The sequence below is a fragment of the Capra hircus genome, chromosome 23, assembly GCF_001704415.2.
Source record: "Capra hircus breed San Clemente chromosome 23, ASM170441v1, whole genome shotgun sequence".
Lineage (NCBI taxonomy): Eukaryota > Metazoa > Chordata > Mammalia > Artiodactyla > Bovidae > Capra > Capra hircus.
Window position 1 is genome coordinate 36,215,107 of NC_030830.1, and position 21,987 is coordinate 36,237,093.

The following is a 21,987-nucleotide window of genomic DNA, read 5'->3' on the forward strand; positions in this document are numbered from 1 at the left end:
ACAACCAAGAACCGTCAAGCAACTGAAGAAAACAAACACGGCGACAGAAGCATTAAATTCAACAAAGAGAAAAGACAGCAAACACATGCGTGAAATCTTTTAAAGTAGCTTTTATTAACTAAATTAGTTTGTGAGAAAGAGATGAGAGGATTTTTACATCATGAAAAGGAAACAACAAAAGAACTTGGAAACTGAAATTTGTATTGACCAGTAATTGGGATACAAATAAAGAGGCAGTGAGTGAGCTGAAAGGTCAAAGGATAAAGATGGACCCAAAAGATAATAATTAATGAATATAGATTTTAGATTCAAGAAAAGGGAATAAATTGTATAGGTGGATATAATCAGGAGTAAAGAGGAAAAGTTCCCCCAAATGAAGAGAGATGACAGTCTTTTTTAAGTAAGACAAACTCAGCAAGTAGAGAACAAAATAAATGTAAAAAGAGCATTACTTTGAAATTTTAGAAGTTCAAGAATAAAGGAAAAAAAATCCTAAAATCTTCCTATGAGAATAAAATAGGTTTCCTACAAAGGAAGAACAGTAAGATACAACAATATAGTATACAATGGCATCTTCGAAGTTCCAGGGAAAAATTATATTGAACTTAAGAAATCCAAACTAACATTTGAGCGGTAGGACAAAATGAAGCAATTTTCAGACATGCAGGAATTCAAAGGGCTCACCACAGAAACCCTCTCTGGAAGAATTACTGAAGAATTTTTTTCAGCAAAAGAAATAATAAATCCAAGACAAAGGAAGACGTGGCAATCACAACACAGATCAAAGAAACTAGCAATACTTAGATTTCAGTCTGAACGCCTGTTGATTCATAATGTTGAAAAAATAGCAACACTAACATGGAACTAGCAATCGCCACGTGGAACATGTAGCAAAGAGGAAGACAAGCAACGGGGAAGTATCCTAAAGTTCTTGCCATGTTTGGGACATAGATAATGAATGATTAAACCTATCCTTTGATTTAAAAAACAAAGGTTGAAATGTGACTGTTATGTTCTGCTTGAGTTATTTACAAGTAAATTCTATTCATGTGTTTCTTGGATAATTTTTTCAATTATTTAAAACAGTCAAATGACACTACATGGTAAGATTTTACATAAACTACAGTGTGCATAGAAGTAGCTAAGAAGCATTATTAACAATACACCCAACTTTTACCTCTTATGCAAAACTATTTGGAATAAATAAATTAGAAAATCATCAGATACATTTAAACAAGTCTTGGGCACTTACCTCTGACAAGCAGAAAAGTCCCCCTTCAATTAAGTACAATTGATTCCAGGCAACATCTTTCTTTTCTTGTCCACAAAGTATGAAAATCCAGAATTTCCCTTTTCCCTTCTCTGGCTCAAATGGAAAGCACCCTTTTTCACAGGGTTACATGTATGGCTTCTTCCCTTGAAACTCACCTTGATAAACAATGAGGTCATTCTCTCAGAAGTATTATAGTACCTGGACACACTGTGAATCATTCTGATAGCATTTATCAAATTTTGTATTCCACGTGCCATGGAAACCTAAAATTGAAATATAGCAAGTGAATTCCACCATATGTTCATATTTTTAATAACCAGAAAGCTATAATATTCAAAACTCTAAACTTACATAAAATAGTGTAACATTTTACTAAATGCCAAGTGGTATCCTTGACAGGATACTGAAACAGAGACATCAGTTTTGACAAATGTGCCAAGATAATGCAAGATGTTAACAGGAGAAATTAGCTGAAGAGAATTCTGTACTATCATTTGCAACTTTTCTGTACATGTAAACTTCAACTTTTATTTATGCGAATTTCCTGGAAGTTCAGTGGTTAAAGCTTGGTACTTCCACTGCAGGGGTCCTGGGTTCATTCCCTGGTTAGGGAACTAAGATGCTACAAGCCATATGACATGGCCTAAAAAAAAATTTTTTTTTTTGTCGTTTAAAGAAAAGATTTTGGAAGTGAAAGTTATTTAAGGATTAACAGCTCAAGTTGTTCTTTTTAAAGATGAAGAAACAGATATCTTAAGGGGTAAAATGACTAACGTATGGTTAAAAGCTGGTTATTGGTTATTCGACTCAATTCGCCTATCAGCAGACCTAGGAAGTACTCCCAGGTTCTAACAGTACTGACAGAATTCCAAATATAAGGAAACTATCCTGGAGGAGGTCAAGGCAGCATGGGAGAGACACAAACAAACCACTGAAACAAGTAGAATGGCATGGACCAAAGCAGAGCAAGCGCATCCGAAATATCAAACTATTGGTAACATACACTGAAAGGTTACTATGCACCAGGCACTAAGCAAAGAACTTCACATATTATCTAAATTTATGCTGACAATGACCCCTTAGGGCAGGTTTGATTTCATCAGATCTAAAGCATCACTGGTTGTAAGACTGCACCGCTGCTTTAGGTGCTACTAAGAAAGGGGGAAAAAAAGCAAGAGAGTTCCAGAAAAACGTCTACTTCTGCTTTATTGATTATACCAAAGCCTTTGACTGTGTGGGTCACAACAAACTGTGGAAAATTCTTCAAGAGATGGGAATACCAGACCACCTTACCTCACTCCTGAGAAATCTGCATGTGGGTCAAGAGACAGCAGTTAGAACTGGACGTGGATCAACAGATTGGATCCAAATCAGGAAAGGAGTATGTCAAGGCTGTATATTGTCACCCTGCTTATTTAACTTATATGCAGATACATCATACAAAATGCCAGGCTTGATGAAGCACAAGCTGAAATCAAGCTTGCCAGGAGAAATATCAATAATCTCAGATACACAGATGACACCACCCTTATGGCAGAAAGCAAAGAAGAACTAAAGAGCCTCTTGATGAAAGTGAAAGACGAGAGTGAAAAAGCTGGCTTAAAACTCAACATTCAGAAAATTAAGATGGTGGCATCCGGTCCCATCACTTCATGGCAAATAGATGGGGAAACAATGGAAACAGTGGCAGACTTTATTCTTTTGGGCTCCAAAATCACTGAAGATTGTGACTGCAGTTGTGCAATTAAAAGATGCTTGCTCCTTGGAAGAAAAGCTCTGACTAACCTAGACAGCATATTAAAAAGCAGAGACATTCCTTTGCCGACAAAGGTCCATCTAGTCAAAGCTATGGCTTTTCTACTAGTCATGTATGGACCTTAGAGCTGGACCATAAAGAAAGCTGAGCACAGAAGAAATTATGCTTTTGAACTGTGGTGTTGGAGAAGACTCTTGAGAATTCCTTGGACTGCAAGGAGATCAAACTGGTCACTCTTAAAGGAAATCAGTCCTGAATATTCATTGGAAGGACTGAAAGTCCTATACGTTGGCCAGCTGATGCAAAGAACTGACTCATTGGAAAAGACCCTGATGCTGGGAAAGATTGAAGGCGGGAGGAGACAGGGATGACAGAGGATGAGATGGTTGGATAGCATCACCAACTTGATGGACACAAGTTTGAGTAAGCTCCAGGAGTTGGTGATGGACAGGAAAGCCTGGCATGCTGCAGTCCATGGGGTCACAAAGAGTCGGACACGACTGAGCGACTGGATTGAACTGAAGAAAGCGGCGTGGGATGCTCAAGACAGGGAGTCTAACTCCCACAAAAAACTAAGCCACCAAACTATGCATGAAATTAACAACCCATGAGGAAAGATAGGAGCAAAGCCTATGTGTCCCAATCCTGCTCTTTGAGAGGAGATGGAAAATAAACTCTTCTGAGATTTTGTACCACAAGCTGGTGCTCACTCACTGCCATCTGAATTCACACCAACACTATCAAAACCGAAACATACACTACCCTCCCAGGAAAGAACTAATCATCTCAGATGGTGTCATGTTCACAATGATTCATAAAACTTGACTGGCTATAAAATGTACTCTGAGTACATTAAATGTGAAATGTGAAAATGTGAAAAAAATGAGTCAGAATCTATAAAGTATTAACTATTCCCATTTTGCAAATGAGAAAATAGAAATCTGGAGAAATACCTTGTCCAAGTCCCACAGCTCTAATATAAGCATAGCTATGTGCCTGAGATTTTGAGATCCTGTTTTTAACCTTGATGCAAATCACTATGGAAGAACAGATAAGGTCAGTGGTACTCCTGACCTCCAGTAGTTTGCCTTTTAATCGTTAGGACAATTTAAAATATATAAAAAGATTTTTTTAATGGTGGTGGTATAAATAAAACCAGGAAAAACAACCACTGATGAGGGTACTACATGTCGTAGGTATGAGGTGTAACCATGACATCAGTTCAGTTCACTTGCTCAGTCGTGTCCAACTCTTTGCGACCCCATGAACCACAGCACACCAGGCCTCTCTGCCTATCACCAACTCCCAGAGTGCAGTCAAACCCATGTCCATTGAGTTGGTGATGCCGTCCAACCATCTCATCCTCTGTTGTCCCCTTCTCCTCCTGCCCTCAATCTTTCCCAGCATCAGGGTCTTTTCAAATGAGTCAGCTCTTCGCATGAGGTGGCCAAAGTATTGGAGTTTCAGCTTCAACATCAGTCCTTCCAGTGAATACCTAGGATTGATCTCCTTTAGGATGGACTGGTTTGATCTCCTTGCAGTCCAAGGGACTGTCAAGAGTCTTCTCCAACACCACCATTCAAAAGCATCAAGACATAATTAAATCAATTTTATATGGCTTATGAAAATTAGTATCATCACTTTTCATATTAAATTGTTATCTGTAGATCAACAAGATTCTAATGAAAATATGCCTAGAATTCCTTCCACCCTCAATATGGCAACCTTATAAAGAATGAAAAAGGCCTGGGGATTATATCAAATGGGCCCACCAGGAAAATGCCCTTCATCTGAATTTTAAACATTATTATTTATAATAATAGCTCCTTGGGTGCACAGTTCTTGACTATACATAGAGTTTAGACATTTTATACATAAAATAGATAAGAGCAGATATGCCTATAGCGCAATACCAGGATGAAAACATGAAACGCAAAATTCATAAAATTTTATCAACAAGAAACAGAAGCATATGCATCCACTTTTCCTGCTCAACTGGCAGTTACAAACTCAACAGCAACTGCTTCTAATGAGAATAAAGAAAATGAAGGGAAAAAAAGAATTTTTAAAACCACAGAAATGGCTTATGAGGGGGAAGAAATTATAAGACCTAATACTAATAGTATGTCACTAATTTTAAAAGATAATGTTCAAAATATTCCTACATCAAAGAATGTCAGAAGCTCAATAATAACAAAATAATAATAATGAAGTACATCCATGGCTAGAGCAACTGAACAAAGCTTTTTTCCTCTATTTTATACAATTTCCATATGATTGTGTGTGTGAATGTGAAGGGTGGGTCACCAGTCTGCTTAACATTTCTACTCTTGGGTAGAATTAAATCACTTGAATATCATTATCAATGATTAAGGAAAACAACAAAAAATGGAATAAACTGAGAAATAACATCATCCCTCATCCTCACTGAATAAAGTTTTTTAAATTACTAGGATGAAAAGAAGTAAAACCAAAACTAAATGACTTGAAAATTATATAGTTTTAAGCAAGTCTTTTGAATCATGATGTTGAAATTAGTATACCTTAAAACTCTGAGGTCTTGGTAACAATAAAAAGCATTGTTGTTTTCTTCCAAGTTTACTTTTTATAGTGAAGCTTTAAATACGTAGAAAAGTACATAGAACATTATAATATTTATATATATTCTCTTTCAGCATGCTTATTTTTATTTTATTTTTATATGATTTTTAAATAATATATATTATTATGTTGAGGTACATTCCTACTATACCCAATTTATTGAGAATTTTTGTAGTATTTCGTCTAATGCTTTTTCTGCATCTATTGATAATCACATGTTATCTTTCATTCTGCTAACATAAGGTATCACAATTATTGACTGGCATATGTTGAACCATCTGTGCATTCCAGAAATAAACACCCCTTGGTCATAGTGTGTGATTCTTTGAATGTGCTATGGAATTTGGCTTGCTACTGTTTTGTTGAGAATTTTTATATCTATATTCATCAGGGATATTGACCTGTAATTTTATTTTTTTGAGATGTCCTTATCTGGCTTTGGTATTATTAGGGTAATGCTGGTTGAGCATCCTCTCTTGCTCACTCTAGGGTAAGTGAGTTGTTCTGTGCATAGGTCCATGTGATGTGCAATAGAAATAGACCCTCTCCAGTCAGTCTCCCCTTCAGAAGAGACCACATCCCCAACCCACAGCTTCTCTGCAGCCTCATGAGTGACCTTGAAGCAGATGTATTCAGCTACGTTGTGCCTGAATTCCTGACCTGCAAAAACTGTGATATAATAAACGCTTATTCTTTTAAGTCACTCAGTTCTGGTATAATTTGTTATAAGCAATGAACAATTAATATATTTGTCTTGCTCAACATATAAATGAGGTCATAGTTATGATAATGCCACATATTTAAGTGTGGGTTAAAATAATAAAAATAGTTTATGATTCATTACAGATATATGATAGGAAAAGACATCTTTTAAATAACTTTTCTGCAGTATACATTTTTCCCAATATACACATATTGATTTTAAACATGCTAATTTTTAAAATGTATTGATTCTTAACTGGAGGATAATTGCTTTACAATATTGTGCTGTTTCTGCCATACATCAACATGTATCAGCCCTAGGCAAACATATGTCTCCTCCTCCTCCTCCTCCTCCCTCCCATCTCCCACCCCATCCTACCCTTCTACGTTGTCACAGCACCGGGTTTGAGCTCCCAGTGTCTGTCATACAGCAAACTCCCACCAACTGTCTATTTTACATATGGTAATGTATATGTTTCAATGCAACTCTGTCAGTTCATCCCACCCTCTCCTTCCCCCACAGTAAACACGCTAATTTTTAAAACTACACTTTAAAAAGTATACTTACTAGATCATAGTTATAGAGAGGCTGACATACTTTTTCTAGAGTGTACAAATATCTGACATTATCTTTTGATTCATTAGCTGTATCTGTGATTCTTGCATCCAAATCACGCCAGTTCTAAGAAAAGAAAGTTTGAGTCCTGTGAAACATCCAAATACACCAGTAAGGTCTATCTATGTGCTAAGATTTAACCAAGAAATTCAAGCTGTCTTCCCTGGCCATACATATACTAAGATAGTAGATATTTAAATGTGATTAACATACCTTTTTCTCATATTATTTAAGACTTATAGTGGAGAAGGCAATGGCACCCCACTCCAGTACTCTTGCCTGGAAAATCCCATGGACGGAGGAGCCTGGTAGGCTACAGTCCATGGGGTCGCCAAGAGTCGGACACGACTGAGCGACTTCACTTTCACTTTTCACTTTCATGCACTGGAGAAGGAAATGGCAACCCACTCCAGTGTTCTTGCCTGGAGAATCCCAGGGACGGGGGAGCCTGGTGGGCTGCCGTCTATGGGGTCGCACAAAGCTGGACACGACTGAAGTGACTTAGCAGCAGCAGCAGCATAGTTACTATAAATATCTTAAGTGACTTAAGTCTCATTACTTTTGAAATTAATATTCTGTCTGTAGGCTTCAACCAGATGTGCTTCTACCTGGAGTACTTTTCTAGGTTAGTTATTTGTGACATTACATTATTCTGAGTCTTCAAGAATGGGTCAAGTGATTAGAAAAACACATTATTCCAAGAAAATATCCCTATCAGCAAAGTGACCTTCTCATATTCAGTAATAATGTACAGAGATGCTCAGGAACCATGGAGACTTACCTCATGCAATATACATAACCACTGATAAACAGCCACAGCAGTAAAGAACTATCAGAATTAGGACAAATAATACTACCTACAAACTAATATCTGAAATTTCTTTTCAATGATGGAAAGATATGAACCAACATTTCTCAGGGGAACAAATGCAAGGAGCCAGTAAACTTTAAAAGATGCTCAACTTCACTATTAACAAGCCAAAGCCAAAATATGACTAGCCATTTTCTACATGTCAGACTGGCAAAAAAAATTTTAAACTGCTAATAAATACTAACAAAGTTGTAGAGTATATACCCCAGGAAAATACTTGATTGTAGGCACATAGAAGATTTAACTGTATTAATGTTTGTGAACATATAAAAAAGGAACAAGTTTCCTCAAAAAATTAAACACAGAGCTAGTGTTTGACCCAGAAATCCCACTCTTAGGCATATATAAGAAAATGTCCACACAAGAACCTGTATAACAATGTTCACAGCGGCATTATTCATAATAGCCAAAAAGAAGAAACAATGCAAATATTTATAAACTGATAAATTGTGGTATTTATCTATAATGGAATATTATTCAACTGTGAAAAAGAATAAGTACTGATAGATGCTAAAACATGGATAAACCTTGAAAACATTAAGCCAAGTGAAAGAAACCAGTAACGAAAGACCACATACTATATGATTCCATTGATATGAAATGTCCAATCTACAAATCTACAGAGATAAAAAGTGGACTGGTAGTTACTTAGGACTGGTGTGAGGGTAAAGAGACAGGTAGAGATGGAAAGTGATAGCTAAAAGGCACAGGGGTTTCTTTTTGAAGTAATGAAAATATTCTAAAATTCATGATTACACAATTCTATGATTACAGTTAAAGCCACTGAATTTTGCTCCTTAGATGAAAGAGATGAACAGCATGTGAATTTTACCTTGAGATTGTTGAAAAAAAAAAGAAACTATTTCACTGTCTAAAAATAGGAAAATGATTAGCTAGGACCTGGTGCATTAATTTTCTGGAAAACTACACAGCTTGATCTGACAGGCATAACTCTCTAAGATGTGCTACTAGGGGAAGAGTGCGTTAAAGAAAAATAGAATATGACACTGTGCGATTTTTTAAAAATTAGAGACACAAAACAAACGTGTGTGTGTGTTTATATATGTATTAGGAAGAAACAGAAAAGAACCTGGAAAGAATCAAGCCAAACCATTAAACCTCCAGGAAAGGAGGTAGACTAGTGGGGTGAGATGTATGGTACAGGACATTTTTGCTTTTGACTTTCTTGTAGTTATCTATTTCAATGAGCTGGTAATGATTTACAGTTTTAAAAACAATTTAAAAATAAATGGCAATCACCCTATACTAGTATTATCAAAATTGGTATGTGAAATATTGAGAAATAAACCTTCATTTCTATACTTTCTTTTCCTCTTCTGGAAGTAATTATGGTATATGAGAAAGCCTTACTCAAAGTTTTAGCATTTCTAAATACACAGTGCCAAGTATATGATGCAAAGAAGCAATTCAAGAAGGGTGATTTTCCAGTTGTTTATTTTGAAGTATACCTAACTTTAAAACACAAGGCCTTTTACCTTTAAGAGTTTGGAGTGTGCAACATTAAGCACATTTATAACAGCCTTACAACTTGGCCCTTTAATCTGTTCAATTATATAATTGAATTTGGCTGACATGCGTTTCCAGTGTTCCAATTCAGTGAGTGGACCCGAGTCATCAGCTTCTTTTCTCATCTGCTCACTCTCAATAAGTACCTGTAATCAAAAAAGTTCACAGCTTAGAAATGTTACTTTCTTCTTTTAAAATCTCATTATTTGCACTTTTTTAAAGAAAGTTAAAAGTATAAATGACAGTCAACACTGAATAATATTAAGAACTCTTAGTAAACCAAGACTAGAAGAGAATATCTTTACCATGATAATGAGTATCTACCAAAAATCAACAGCAAACATCATACTTAAAAATGAAATTTTAGAAAATACCACTTTGAAACCAAGGACAAGACAATTTCATCACTATCACCACCCACTTCTATTCAACCTGGACATGGAGATCACAGAACAATATAAGGAAAGTAAACAAAAGGTACAAGAACTGTGGAAAAAAAAAAAAACAAAAATGGCATAATCACAGATGGAATGGTTGGCCACATTTTAAAAATTCAAGTATATATAAAGACAGAATTTTATAACTAATAAAAGCGAACAATTCAGTAAGGTTTTGGCTGTATGTATTTAAATATTAGTATAATTTCTTTACAAGCCATCTAACAATCTAAAAATGTAATTTCTAAAATGACAGCATATGCTACAATAAATAGTAACAACGTTAAGATATCTAGAGTTTAACAAAAGACGTACGAGATCTTTTTGGAGAAAATTAGAAAATTTACTTTCACCACACAAAATAAATAAATAAATGGAGAAATATACCATGTTCATGGATTGGGAAATTCAGTAATATAAAAATGGCAATTTTCTCTAAATTAATGTATACATTCAATGGAATTTCCAATCAAAATCTCGACAAGGCTTTTTTTCATGATACCTAACAAACTAGTATTAAAATTAATTTGGGAGAACATTTAACCAGAAATAATGTAATTTTGAACAAAAACACTTGAAAGGGAATTAGCATACTAAATGTTGATTTAGTAAAAAGCAACAGAAATCAATGCAGTATGGTATGAATGCAAAAAACAAACAAGTAGACCAATGGGATAGATAAAAGAGTCTAGAAACTTGATACATAACACAAATTTGTTAGCAAAGAATGGACTACCAAATACAGCTCTGGGACAACTGGCTCACTATACGGAAAGACAAAATTAGATTCCTACTTCGCTTTATACGTGCATGCTTCCTTCATGTCCAACTCTCTGCAACCCTATGGACTGTAGCCCACCAGGCCCCTGGATTCTCCAGGCAGAAACATGGAATAGGATGCCATGCCCTCCTCCAGGGGATCTTCCTCAGGGATCGTTCCCACATCTCCTGCAGCTCCTACATCACAGGCAGATTCTTTACTGCTGAGCCACTGGGGAAGCCTTTACATTATACACAGATACAAATAATTCCAGATACACTAAAGCTTAAATGGTTAAAAAAAATGGCAAAACCTTTAAAGAAAATATAGAGGATGGGGGTAAAACTATAAAGAAAGACATGGAATGGAATATCATAACTGTCAAGAAAATTGTAACCACTGGAAGAAAAAGAAGTTAAAATTGGGAAGAGAAATGCATGGAGATTGCACGGTGCGGATAATGCTCTATTTCTTAACTTGCAAAAGTTACACAGGTGTTCATTTTACAATAATTTATTTACTTATTAATTTTTAGTATTATTCATTTGTTACTCATTTTTGTATATTTCAGCATTTAAAATAAATAATTTAGGAGAATATCTTAAAGTATATTTCGTACGAGAGTACGAAAAGTGTTTCCTAAATACAAAATGCACAAAGCTTCTAGTCACCAGAGGTAGCTAAACTGAGGCTAGACTGCCATTTGTATCTCACATACATCCTTTAAAATGTAAAATTTCCACATGACTAAAGACACCAATACCAACTGAAAATTCAGGACACAATAGGGAGCAACAAAAGATGAACAGCCGGAAAACATTATTCAAACTGAGTCTCAGCAATTCAGTAAGACATCATCAAGCAATCTGAAAGAAAACTAGGTAAAGGATAAGAACAACCAATTCAACAAGGAGAGATCTAAATATCCATTAAGCATGCACAACCTCAGGACTTCCCTGGTGGTCCAGTGGTTAAAACCCCACTCTTCCTAGAGAATAGACTTATGGACTCGGGGAGAAGGGAGGAGAGGGTGAGATGTATGGAAAGAGTAACATGGAAACTCACATTATCATATGTAAAATAGATAACCAACAAGAATTTGCTGTATGGCTCAGGAAACTCAAACAGGGGCTCTGTATCAATCTAGAGGGGTGAGATGGGGAGGGAGATGGGAGGGAGGTTCAAAAGGGAGGGGATATATGTATACCTATGGCTGATTCATGTTGAGGTTTGACAGAAAACAATAAAATTCTGTAAAGCAATTATCCTTCGATAAAAAATAAATAAATTAAAAAAAAAAAAACCTCCACTCTTTGAGTGCAGGGGCCGAGGACTATGATCCCACATGTCACACCCAAATTAAAAAAAAAGAAAAAAAGCACAGCTTCAACAATGTTTGGGGTAATGTAAAATATATCAAAATACAATTTCACACCCAACATACTGACAACCATTAAAAATCTGACATTCCTAGTGTAATGGAAGATTTGAAGACACGGAAACTCCTTTACTTATGCAAAAAATTATAAATTAATATAACCACTGTTTGGAAGGCTTTTCAGTTAGTACCCAATAAAAGATTACTATAGTACTTCTCTCAGCCATCCCCTAGGAAACTCTTGAACAAGTGCAAACAAGACCTGAACAAAGATATTCAATGAAGATGTATCAACATTATTATTGTTTGTAATAGGACAAAAACGTAGAAACAACTAACTTTGTTAGAAAATGGATGACATCATTCAGTTCAGTTCAGTTCAGTTCAGTCACTCAGTCGTGTTCAACTCTTTGCCACCCCATGGACTGCACATGCCAGGCCTCCCTGTCCATCACCAACTTCCGGAGTTTACCCAAACTCATGTCCATTGAGTCGGTGATGCCATCCAACTATCTCATCCTCTGTCGTCCCCTTCTCCTCCCGCCTTCAATCTTTCCCAGCATCAGAGTCTTTTCAAATGAGTCAGTTCTTTGCATCAGGTGGCCAAAATTTCAGCTACAACATCAGTCCTTTCAATGAATATTCAGGACTAATCTCCTTTAGGATGGACTGGTTGGATCTCCATGCAGCCCAAGGAACTCTTAAGAGTCTTCTCCAACACCACAGTTCAAAAGCATCGATTCTTCAGCACTCAGCTTTCTTTATAATCCGATTCTCACATCCATACATGACTAATGGAAAAACCATAGCTTTGACTATCCTGACCTTTGTCAGCAAAGTAATGTCTCTGCTTTTTAATACGCTGTCTAGGTTAGTCAGAGCTTTTCTTCCAAGGAGCAAGCATCTTTTAATTGCATAACTGCAGTCACAATCAGCAGTGATTTTGGAGACCAAAAGAATAAAGTCTGCCACTGTTTCCATTGTTTCCCCATCTATTTGCCATGAAGTGATGGGACCAGATACCATGATCTTCGTTTTCTGAATGTTGAGCTTTAAGCCAACTTTTTCACTCTCCTCTTTCACTTTCATCAAGAAGCTTTTTAGTTCTTCTTTGCTTTCTGCTATAAGGATGGTGTCTTCTGCATATCTGAGGTTATTGATATTTCCCCAGAAATCTTGATTCCAGCTTGTGCTTCATACAGCCCAGCGTTTCTCATGATGTACTCTGCATTTAAGTTAAATTAGCAGGGTGACAATATACAGCCTTGATGTACTCCTTTCCCAATTTGGAACCAGTTTGCTGTTCCATGTCCAGTTCTAACTGTTGCTTCCTGACCTGCATGCAGATTTCTCAAGAGGCAGGTCAGTGGTCTGGTATTCCCATCTCTCTCAGAATTTTCCACAGTTTATTGTGATACACACAGTCAAAGGCTTTGGCATAATCAATAAAGCAGAAGTAGATGTTTTTCTGGAACTCTCTTGCTTTTTCAATGATCCAACAGATCACTGAAGATATTAAGATATCTTATGATATCAGAAACAGAATATATTAAGAAGAGGTGGGAAGAATACACAGAACTATACAAAAATAGGTCTTCATAACCCAGATAATCATGATGGTGTTATCACTTACCTAGAGCCAGATATTCTGGAATGCAAAGTCAAGTAGGCCTTATGAAGCACCACTACGAACAAAGCTAGTGGAGGTGATGGAATTCCAGCTAAGCTATTTCAAATCCTAAAAGATGATGCTGTTAAAGTGCTGCACTCAATATGCCAGCAAATTTGGAAAACTCAACAGTGGCCATGGGACTGGAAAAGGCCAGTTTTCATTCTAATCTTAAAGAAAGCCAATGCCAAAGAATGTTTAAACTACCACACAATTGCATTCATCTCACATGCTAGCAAAGTAATGCCCCAAATTCTCCAAACTAGGCTTGAACAGTATGTGAACCGTGAACTTGCAGATGTTCAAGCTGAATTTAGAAAAGGCAGAGCAACAAGAGATTAAATTGCCAACATCCTTTGGATCATCGAAAAAGCAAGAGAGTTCCAGAAAATCATCTACATCTGCTTCTGTTCGGTCCTTACCATTTTCGTCCTTTATCCTGCCCATCCTTGCATGAGATGTTCCTTTGATATTTCCTATTTTCCTGAAGAGATCTCTAGTCTTTCTCATTCTATTGCTTTTCTCTACTTCTTTGCATTATTCATTTAAGAAGGCCTTCTTATCTCTCCTTGCTATTCTCTGGAACTCTGCATTCAGTTGGGTATATCTTTGCCTTTCTCCTTTGTCTTTAGCGTCTCTTCTTTCCTGATATCTGTAAAGCTCCTCAGACAATTCCTTTGCCTTCTTGCATTTCTTTTCCTTTGAGGTGGTTTGGTCACTGCCTCCAAAATCATCTCAAAAACACTGCACAACATTATGAACCTCCACCCATAGTTCTTCAGGAACTCTGTCTACCAGGTCTAATTCCTTGAATCTATTCATCACTTCCACTGTATAATCATAAGGGATTTAGAACATATCTGAATGACCTACATGTTTTCCCTATTTTCTTCAATTTAAGCCTGAATTTTGCAATAAGGAGGTCATGATTTGAGCTACAGTCAGCTCCTGATCTTACTTTTGCTGACTGTATAGAACTTCTCCATCTTTGGCTACAAAGGGCAATCAATCTGATCTTGGTATTGACCATCTGGTGATGTCTATATGTAGAATCATCTCTTGTGTTGTTGGAAGAGGGCATTTGCAATGACCAGAGCATTCTCTTGGCAAAAATGTTAGCCTTTGCCCTGCTTCATTTTGTACTCCAAGGCCAAACTTGCCTGTTATTCTGGTATCTCTTGACTTCCTACATTTGCATTCCAATCCCCTATGATGAAAAGGACATCTCTTTTTATTTTATTTTTATTTTTTTGGTGTTAGCTCTAGGTTTTGTAGGTCTTCCTAGAACTGTTCAACTTCATCTTTTTCGACATCAGTGGTTGGGGCATAAACTTGGATTACTGTGATGTTGAATGGTTTGCCTTGGAAATGAACTAAGATCATTCTGTCATTTTCGAGACTGTACTCAAGTACTGTATTCTATAACTGACTATGAAGGCTACTCTATTTCTTCTAAGGGATTCTTGCCCACAGTAATAGATATAATGGTCATCTGAATTAAATTCTCCCATTCCTATCCATTATAGTTCACTGATTCCTAAGATGTTGATATTGAGCCTTACTATCTCCGGCTTGACCACGTCCAGTTTACCTTGATTCACGGACCTAACATTCCAGCTTCCTATGCAATACTGTTCTTTACAGCATCTAACTTTACTTTCACCACCAGACACGTCCCCAACCAAGCATCATTCCGGCTTTGGCCCAGCTACTTCATTCTTACTGGAGCTATTAGTAATTGCCCTCCACTCTTCACCATGGTAGCATATTGAACAGCTTCCAACCTGGGGGACTCATCTTGCAGCATCATATCTTTTTGCCTTTTCATACTGTCCCTGGGGGTCTCCAGGCAAGAATGCTATTGAAGCGCTGTACTCAGCATGTCAGCAAATTTGGAAAACTCAATAGTAGCCACAGGACTGGAAAAGGTCAGTTTTCATTCCAGTCCCAAAGAAGAGCAAGTTCTTTATATATTATGGATACTAATTCTTTGTTATACATGCTGATAATATTTTTCTCCCAGAAAGTCAATTATCTTTTAATGTTGCTTACAGTGATTTCTGCCATATGGATATTACTTTAATTTTTTCAGGTAGTCAAATGTGTCAGGTTTTTCTTTCATGGCTTCTGGGTTTTCCATCTGTCTTAATTAGATATTAATATAGCCCTACATAATGTTCTGATTTACCTATAGCTTTTGTTCTACTTTTCACATTACTCTCTCAAGGCTGGATTTGTTCACAGCGTGTTTTTGAGATTCATTCATCTTGTTGCATGTATCTCTTCTTTTAGTTTTAGCGATGATCCATCCTGAATCAATTTTTGTGTATGACAAGAGGTCAGGTTTATCTTAGATCTAATTTTTTAATATTTGCTTATTTAATGGCCGTGCTGGGTCTTTTTTGCTGCACGTGGGCTTTCTCTAGTTGTGGTGAGCGGGGGCTACTCCACCTTGTAGTGTGCAGCTTTCCCGTTGTGGTGGCTTCTCTTGTTTCAAAGCACAGGCTCTAGAGCGCAGACTCTGGCTTCCATTGTTCGACATCATGTCTAATCTTCCTGGACCAGGGATCGGACACATGTCCCCTGTACTGGCAGGCAGATCCTTATCCACTGTGACGTCCTAGATGTAATTTTTAACGATTTCTTGCACTGATTCTGCTTAACTGGAGACCATTTGCTGCAGTTGGCCAACTTGATCTTCTTATTTCAAGTTGCCTAATATCCTCACATTAAGCTATTATCTTTTGCTTGCTCATTTTTATAAAAGAAGATCTATTTTGATTGATTATGAAAACTGGAGGAGATCTCCTCAGCTCTATGCAGGACAGAGCTTGATCTCTACAATGGCTTACAACTCCCCTACTTCCTCAGTGGCATTAAAGGTAACTGGAGGTAGACAAATACTCATTTTTATTGCCTAGTGACTGCTGCTGCTGCTGCTAAGTCACTTCAGTCATGTCCAACTCTGTGTGACCCCTTAGATAGCAGCCTACCAGGCTCCCCCGTCCCTGGGATTCTCCAGGCAAGAACACTGGAGTGGGTTGCCATTTCCTTCTCCAATGCATGAAAGTGAAAAGTCAAAGTGAAGTCACTCAGTCGTGTCTGACTCTTGGCGACCCCATGGACTGCAGCCTACCAGGCTCCTCCGTCCATGGGATTTTCCAGGCAAGAGTACTGGAGTTGGGTGCCATTGCCTTCTCCATACCTAGTGACACCTGGAAGCAAATTCTAGGGTCAGCATCCAGGCCTTGATGGAGTTTCCAAAACTCCTCCAGAGTCTCCACTTTAGCTACACTTCCCTCCTTCTAGCAGCTCTGAGAGGTAAAATCAGAGATGCTTTTCTCTAACTCTCGCTTGCTCAAGACTTTTCTACCCTAGTCCTCACTCAATTAAAGATTTTCTTCTCCAGTTCCACTCTCCTGTGCTCATGAACTGGAGATCTGTGAGCTGGTTTCTAGAGTCTATTTAGAGCAATTCTATAGTATCTGGTTTGGGGCAGCCTTTGTAGTGTAAGTTGGCACCTCACAGAATGTGACACCATTTCTATCACTGCTTTTCTTACTGACAGAGAAGATGTATTTGGCCACAGAGCTGCAGACTTGCAACTGTAGCACTAATATGAATGAGCCTAGTTTGAACCTCTCTGTCAACACAGACAATTTCACTGATGAACCAAAAAGCATTTATTAATTATCTAGCATTGTGGCTATGGGCTCTTCATTGTGTGCTTTTCCTCTCTCTCTAATGAAAAGCATAAACAATATATAAAATATTGCAGATAAATGCTAGCTATTCCTGAGTCTTTATTATTTCATCCTCAAGCCCTACTGTTATGGTTTCCTCCTTCAAGTGAGAAATATCTTAAAGGTGATTTTAAATGGTCCAAGGAGAACAATGATTTTGTTCTGGAATCAAGAACAGGCTCAATTTCATAGCAGAATCTGGAAGGCTCCTCTTCCCTTTACATTCAGGAACAAAATGCAATGATTAGGACACAGATGAGAACCACAGCTCTTATCTGATGAAGTCACTCGAGCCAGCTCACCTGCTCGATCTGTTTGTACCATATCATCAGCACGTCCTCTAGCTGACGAACAGTTTCTGAATTGCTCGCTGCCAGTGTCACTTCTTCAAAGGTATGCAGTTTGGAAAAATCAACATTGTCTATTTTCTTTAACTTAACTGTTCCCTCAATACTTATTCTAGCACCTAAAAGGGAAAAAATAATATTGAGAAGAGATGGTAATGTCAGTGTGTTAAACATCAATGTGTGGTTTCAAGCTGTAATTACTAAAATGTTAGAGATTTAATATTTTATACAAGTATAATTCCAATTGATCATTAGACTGTGTTATGATTATTTAAATTATTTATTTTGTCAATATGAGATGATTCATAGTTTAAAGAGAGTTAATAATAAAGTATATTTATGGTAAATATAATAAATATAAATATAAATAAATATAATATGGTAAAAATGTTCACAAATAATATAGGAAGAGACCTCTTCCTCAACAGAAAATATAAATGAAAATGTATCTTATGCCTTCAAAAATTCCTGGAAAGAGAAGTTGTAATGATTAAATGTCTTACCTCTAGGTCCCATAATTACTTTGATTAACATCATCTTTTAAGATGGAAATTTTTTCTCTAATGTTTATTTTGAATAACATATCTTATAGCTAATTTGCTTATTTGTAATAATTCATTAAACATTAAATATTATACTTACCATCTAAAAAGGAAAGGTATCTGTTGATAGTTTCAATGAAAATGTGTTTTTCAGATTCTCCTTGCTGGGACTGGTTTAAAGCACCCCAATTATTTGTTGCAAGAATAGCTGGTAGAAATATATTTGCCAGCATATTTCTAATCCCAACTAGCAGTCCTTCTGATGCATCCAGAACAGTAAATAGCACTTCCTGAAAGGATAATATTCAAAGGTTATTTTATATGCTGGTCCCATTAAGAACTGAAAACCAAAATCTATTTTTACATTGCAATAAGTATAGATAATACATCTTATAAACTATTAGGAAAACTTAAGTGGTGAATATTAGGGTTCTAAAATCAACAAATTTATATTCTGCCTGCATTTAACCATTCAGATGCTTGCTATCAAACAAACATTTTTTTCCCTGGTGCTTTAAATTCTGCCTAGGGAAGAAGTTATGGCCTGGAGCATACACAATGTGAGGGAAATGAAATTAAGCCTCCTGCAAAGAGAAAGTTCTAGGTTGACAGTTGCCATGTCTATGAAAAGGAGACCAGAAAACTGTCAGTGCAAAGACAGAACAATGAAACTAGCCTTCTGCCCAAAAATTTGACACAAAAAAACCGCTGGTAAAAGGGTACAAACTTTCAGTTATAAGATGACTAGGTTCTGGGGATATAATGTACAACATGGTGACTATGTTAACAATGTGCCATGCTAAGTTACTTCAGTCATGTCCGACTCTCTGCAACCCTATGGACCATATAGCCCACCAGGCTCCTCTGTCCATGGGATTCTCTAGGCAAGAACACTCGAGTGGGTTGCCATGCCCTCCTCCAGGGGATCTTCCCAACCCAGGGATCAAACCAGAGTCTCCTGTGGCTCCTGCATTGGCAGGCAGGTTCGTTATCACTAGCACCACCTGGGAAGCCCCACAGTCAACAATCAGTTTCGTTCAGTCACTCCAGTCATGTCCAACTCTTTGCAACCCCATGGACTGCAGCATATCAGGCTTCCCCGCCCATCACCAACTCCTGGAGCTTGCTCAAACTCATGTCCATCGAGTCGGCGATGCCATCCAACCATCCCATTCTCTGTCCCATTCTCCTTCTGCCTTCAATCTTGCCCAGCATCAGGGTCTTTTCCAGTGAGTTGGTTCTTCACATCAGGTGGCCAAAGTATTAGAGTTTCAGCTTCAGCATCAATCCTTCCAATGAATATTCAGGACTGATCTCCTTTAGGATGGACTGGTTTGATCTCCTTGCAGTCCAAGGGACTCTCAAGAGTCTTCTCCAACACCACAGTTCAAAAGCATAAATTACCATATCATATATTTGAAAGCTGCTGGGACATCCCTGGCAGTCCAGTTAAGACTTCACCTTCTAATGCAGGGGATGCAATCTTTGATTGGGGAGCTAAAAACCCACATACCTTTTAGGCAAAATACCAAAACATAAAACAGAAGCAATATTGTAATAAGTGCAATAAAGAGTTTAAAAATGGTCCACATCAAAAAAAAAAAAAAAAACTTAGAAGAAGGTTGCTAAGGGAGTAGATCTTAAATATCATTACCAAAAAAGAAAAGTAGTTAATTATATGAAGTTAATGCTATGCTGGTAATCGTCTCACAATGTATTAAATAAATTCTTTGCATACCTTAAATTTACATAATGTTACATGTCAATTGTATCACAATAAAGCTGGCAAAAATATTTAACTATATATTTGAAAAAAGTAAACATACTTCCTGAATATTTTTAGTATTTATAGGGATATCATTGCGACAGCGGACAAAAAATACACACTGTCCTTTCAGTTTCTCTGGGGCTGCGTTGTCTACATACAGTCTCATCATTTTTGCCCCTTTGGTTGCTCCAGCAATAGTTCGACCACATTCTGAAAACAAAAGTCAAGAACTTAACATATGATCACATAACTGATTAAATATGATAAATTACTGTGACTCTTACACTGGTGTTCCTTGCCTCACTTTATTATAAGAACTTTTCAATATGATTGTGGGATAAAGTTTTTTGCCCACAAAAAGATGTTAGTAATTGCAAATTTTAACGTTGCCACCTCCGCGGGTGCCTTTCCCTGAGCTCTGCACTTTGCTCCTTCCAGCCTGGCCTCAGGCAGGGCCTTCATGCAAACTCTTCTGCCATCCCATCGTCCACCTTCTACCTCCCTAACCCTTGCTAGTCTTACATATTTTAGCCAGAATGCCACCTCTCAGGGAAACCTTCAGTGACTCTGCTAAGAAGGTCCTGTCCCCTACTAAATATTCTCACAGCACCCAACTTATATGAAATCCTTCCTTGAGCTAATTTCAATGAAAACTTATCATTTAATTAGGTATCTATCTTCAGTGTTTGAAGATTCTTGAGAGTCCCTTGGACTGCAAGGAGATTAAACCAGTCAATCCTAAAAGAAATCAACCCTGAACAGTCATTGGAAAGACTGATGCTAGAGGTGAAGCTCCAATACCTTGGCCATTTGATGTGAAGAGCCAACTCATTAGAAAAGACCCAGATGCTGGGAAAGATTGAGGACAGGAGGAGAAGGGAGAGACGGAGGATGAGATGGTCAGATAGCATCATTGACTCACTGATTCTGAGCAAATTCTGGGAGATAATGAAGGACAGGGAAGCCTGATGTGCTGCAGTCCACAGGGTTTCAAAGAGTCAGACACGACTGAGCAACTGAACAACAACAACAGATGAAAACAGAAGAACGTCATCAAGTGTTCTATTTTACAGTGCAAACTTTAAAAGAGACAGGAGTTTGGAGGATAGTGATGGACATGGTTTGGAAAACTCTAGGAAGGCTCTGAAGAAAAGAGAATGCATGAAGTGATCCCGAAGAAGGGTAGTATTTGTCTAGGTGGAGAGACGAAGGGCATTCAGAGAGAGTCAGGATGGAGAGTGGAGAAAGGGGCACAGAAATGACTCTGGTATGAACAGAGAACAATGAAGACTGACTTAGAGGCAGCAGCAAGTTCTGGTTAAGAGGAGACTGCTGCTGCTAAGTCACATCAGTCGTGTCCAACTCTGTGTGACCCCACAAATAGCAACCCACTAGGCTCCCGTCCATGGGATTCTCCAGGCAAGAATACTGGAGTGGGTTGCCATTTCCTTCTCCAGTGCATGAAAGTAAAAAGTGAAAGTGAAAGTGAAGTCGTGTCCGACTCTTCACGACCCCATGGACTGTAGCCTACGAGGCTCCTCCATCCATGGGATTTCCCAAGCAAGAGTACTGGAGTGGGTTGCCATTGCCTTCTCCCAAGAGAAGACTAGGAGATGCAACTAAACAAGTACTGTGTGTCCAGCTTATGACAGGCCTTGGTGCAATAAATGAAGAGTTTGGGCCTAATAAAAGGTTTACTTACCAAGAATAAGTACTGTAGACTTCAGAGAGGGCATCTGACAACAGATACTATTTTTGGATCTAGAATCCAGAGATGGGCATGAGATACGAGCCTAGTTTAAAGGCAGCAGAGGAAGAAAGCAAGAAGGAATCAATAGAGGGGACACAGTGAAGGTAAAATCCACAGGATTTATAAGATAAGTAGCCTAAGAGCAAAGGATGGGCCATGCACCTACTTATTAAGACAAAAGTTTACCAACCTGGTAAAGTAGCAATTCTTTTTGGAATAATGTGGAAAGTAGGGAAAGCCAGATATT

General features: G+C 37.6%; 1 protein-coding gene across 1 annotated transcript in view; it reads right to left on the reverse strand.

Moving 5' to 3' along the window:
* The window catches only part of DNAH8 (dynein axonemal heavy chain 8), a 312,973-nt gene that overhangs the window by 286,982 nt on the left and 4,004 nt on the right, over nt 1-21,987 (reverse strand). The window contains exons 4-9 of the mRNA XM_018039316.1: nt 20,049-20,200; nt 18,323-18,512; nt 17,636-17,799; nt 9,316-9,492; nt 6,901-7,014; nt 1,429-1,536 (exon numbers count right to left, since the gene is read on the reverse strand). Of these exons, the coding sequence (XP_017894805.1) occupies nt 1,429-1,536; nt 6,901-7,014; nt 9,316-9,492; nt 17,636-17,799; nt 18,323-18,512; nt 20,049-20,200 (905 nt within the window). The remainder of the gene's footprint in view (nt 1-1,428; nt 1,537-6,900; nt 7,015-9,315; nt 9,493-17,635; nt 17,800-18,322; nt 18,513-20,048; nt 20,201-21,987) is intronic.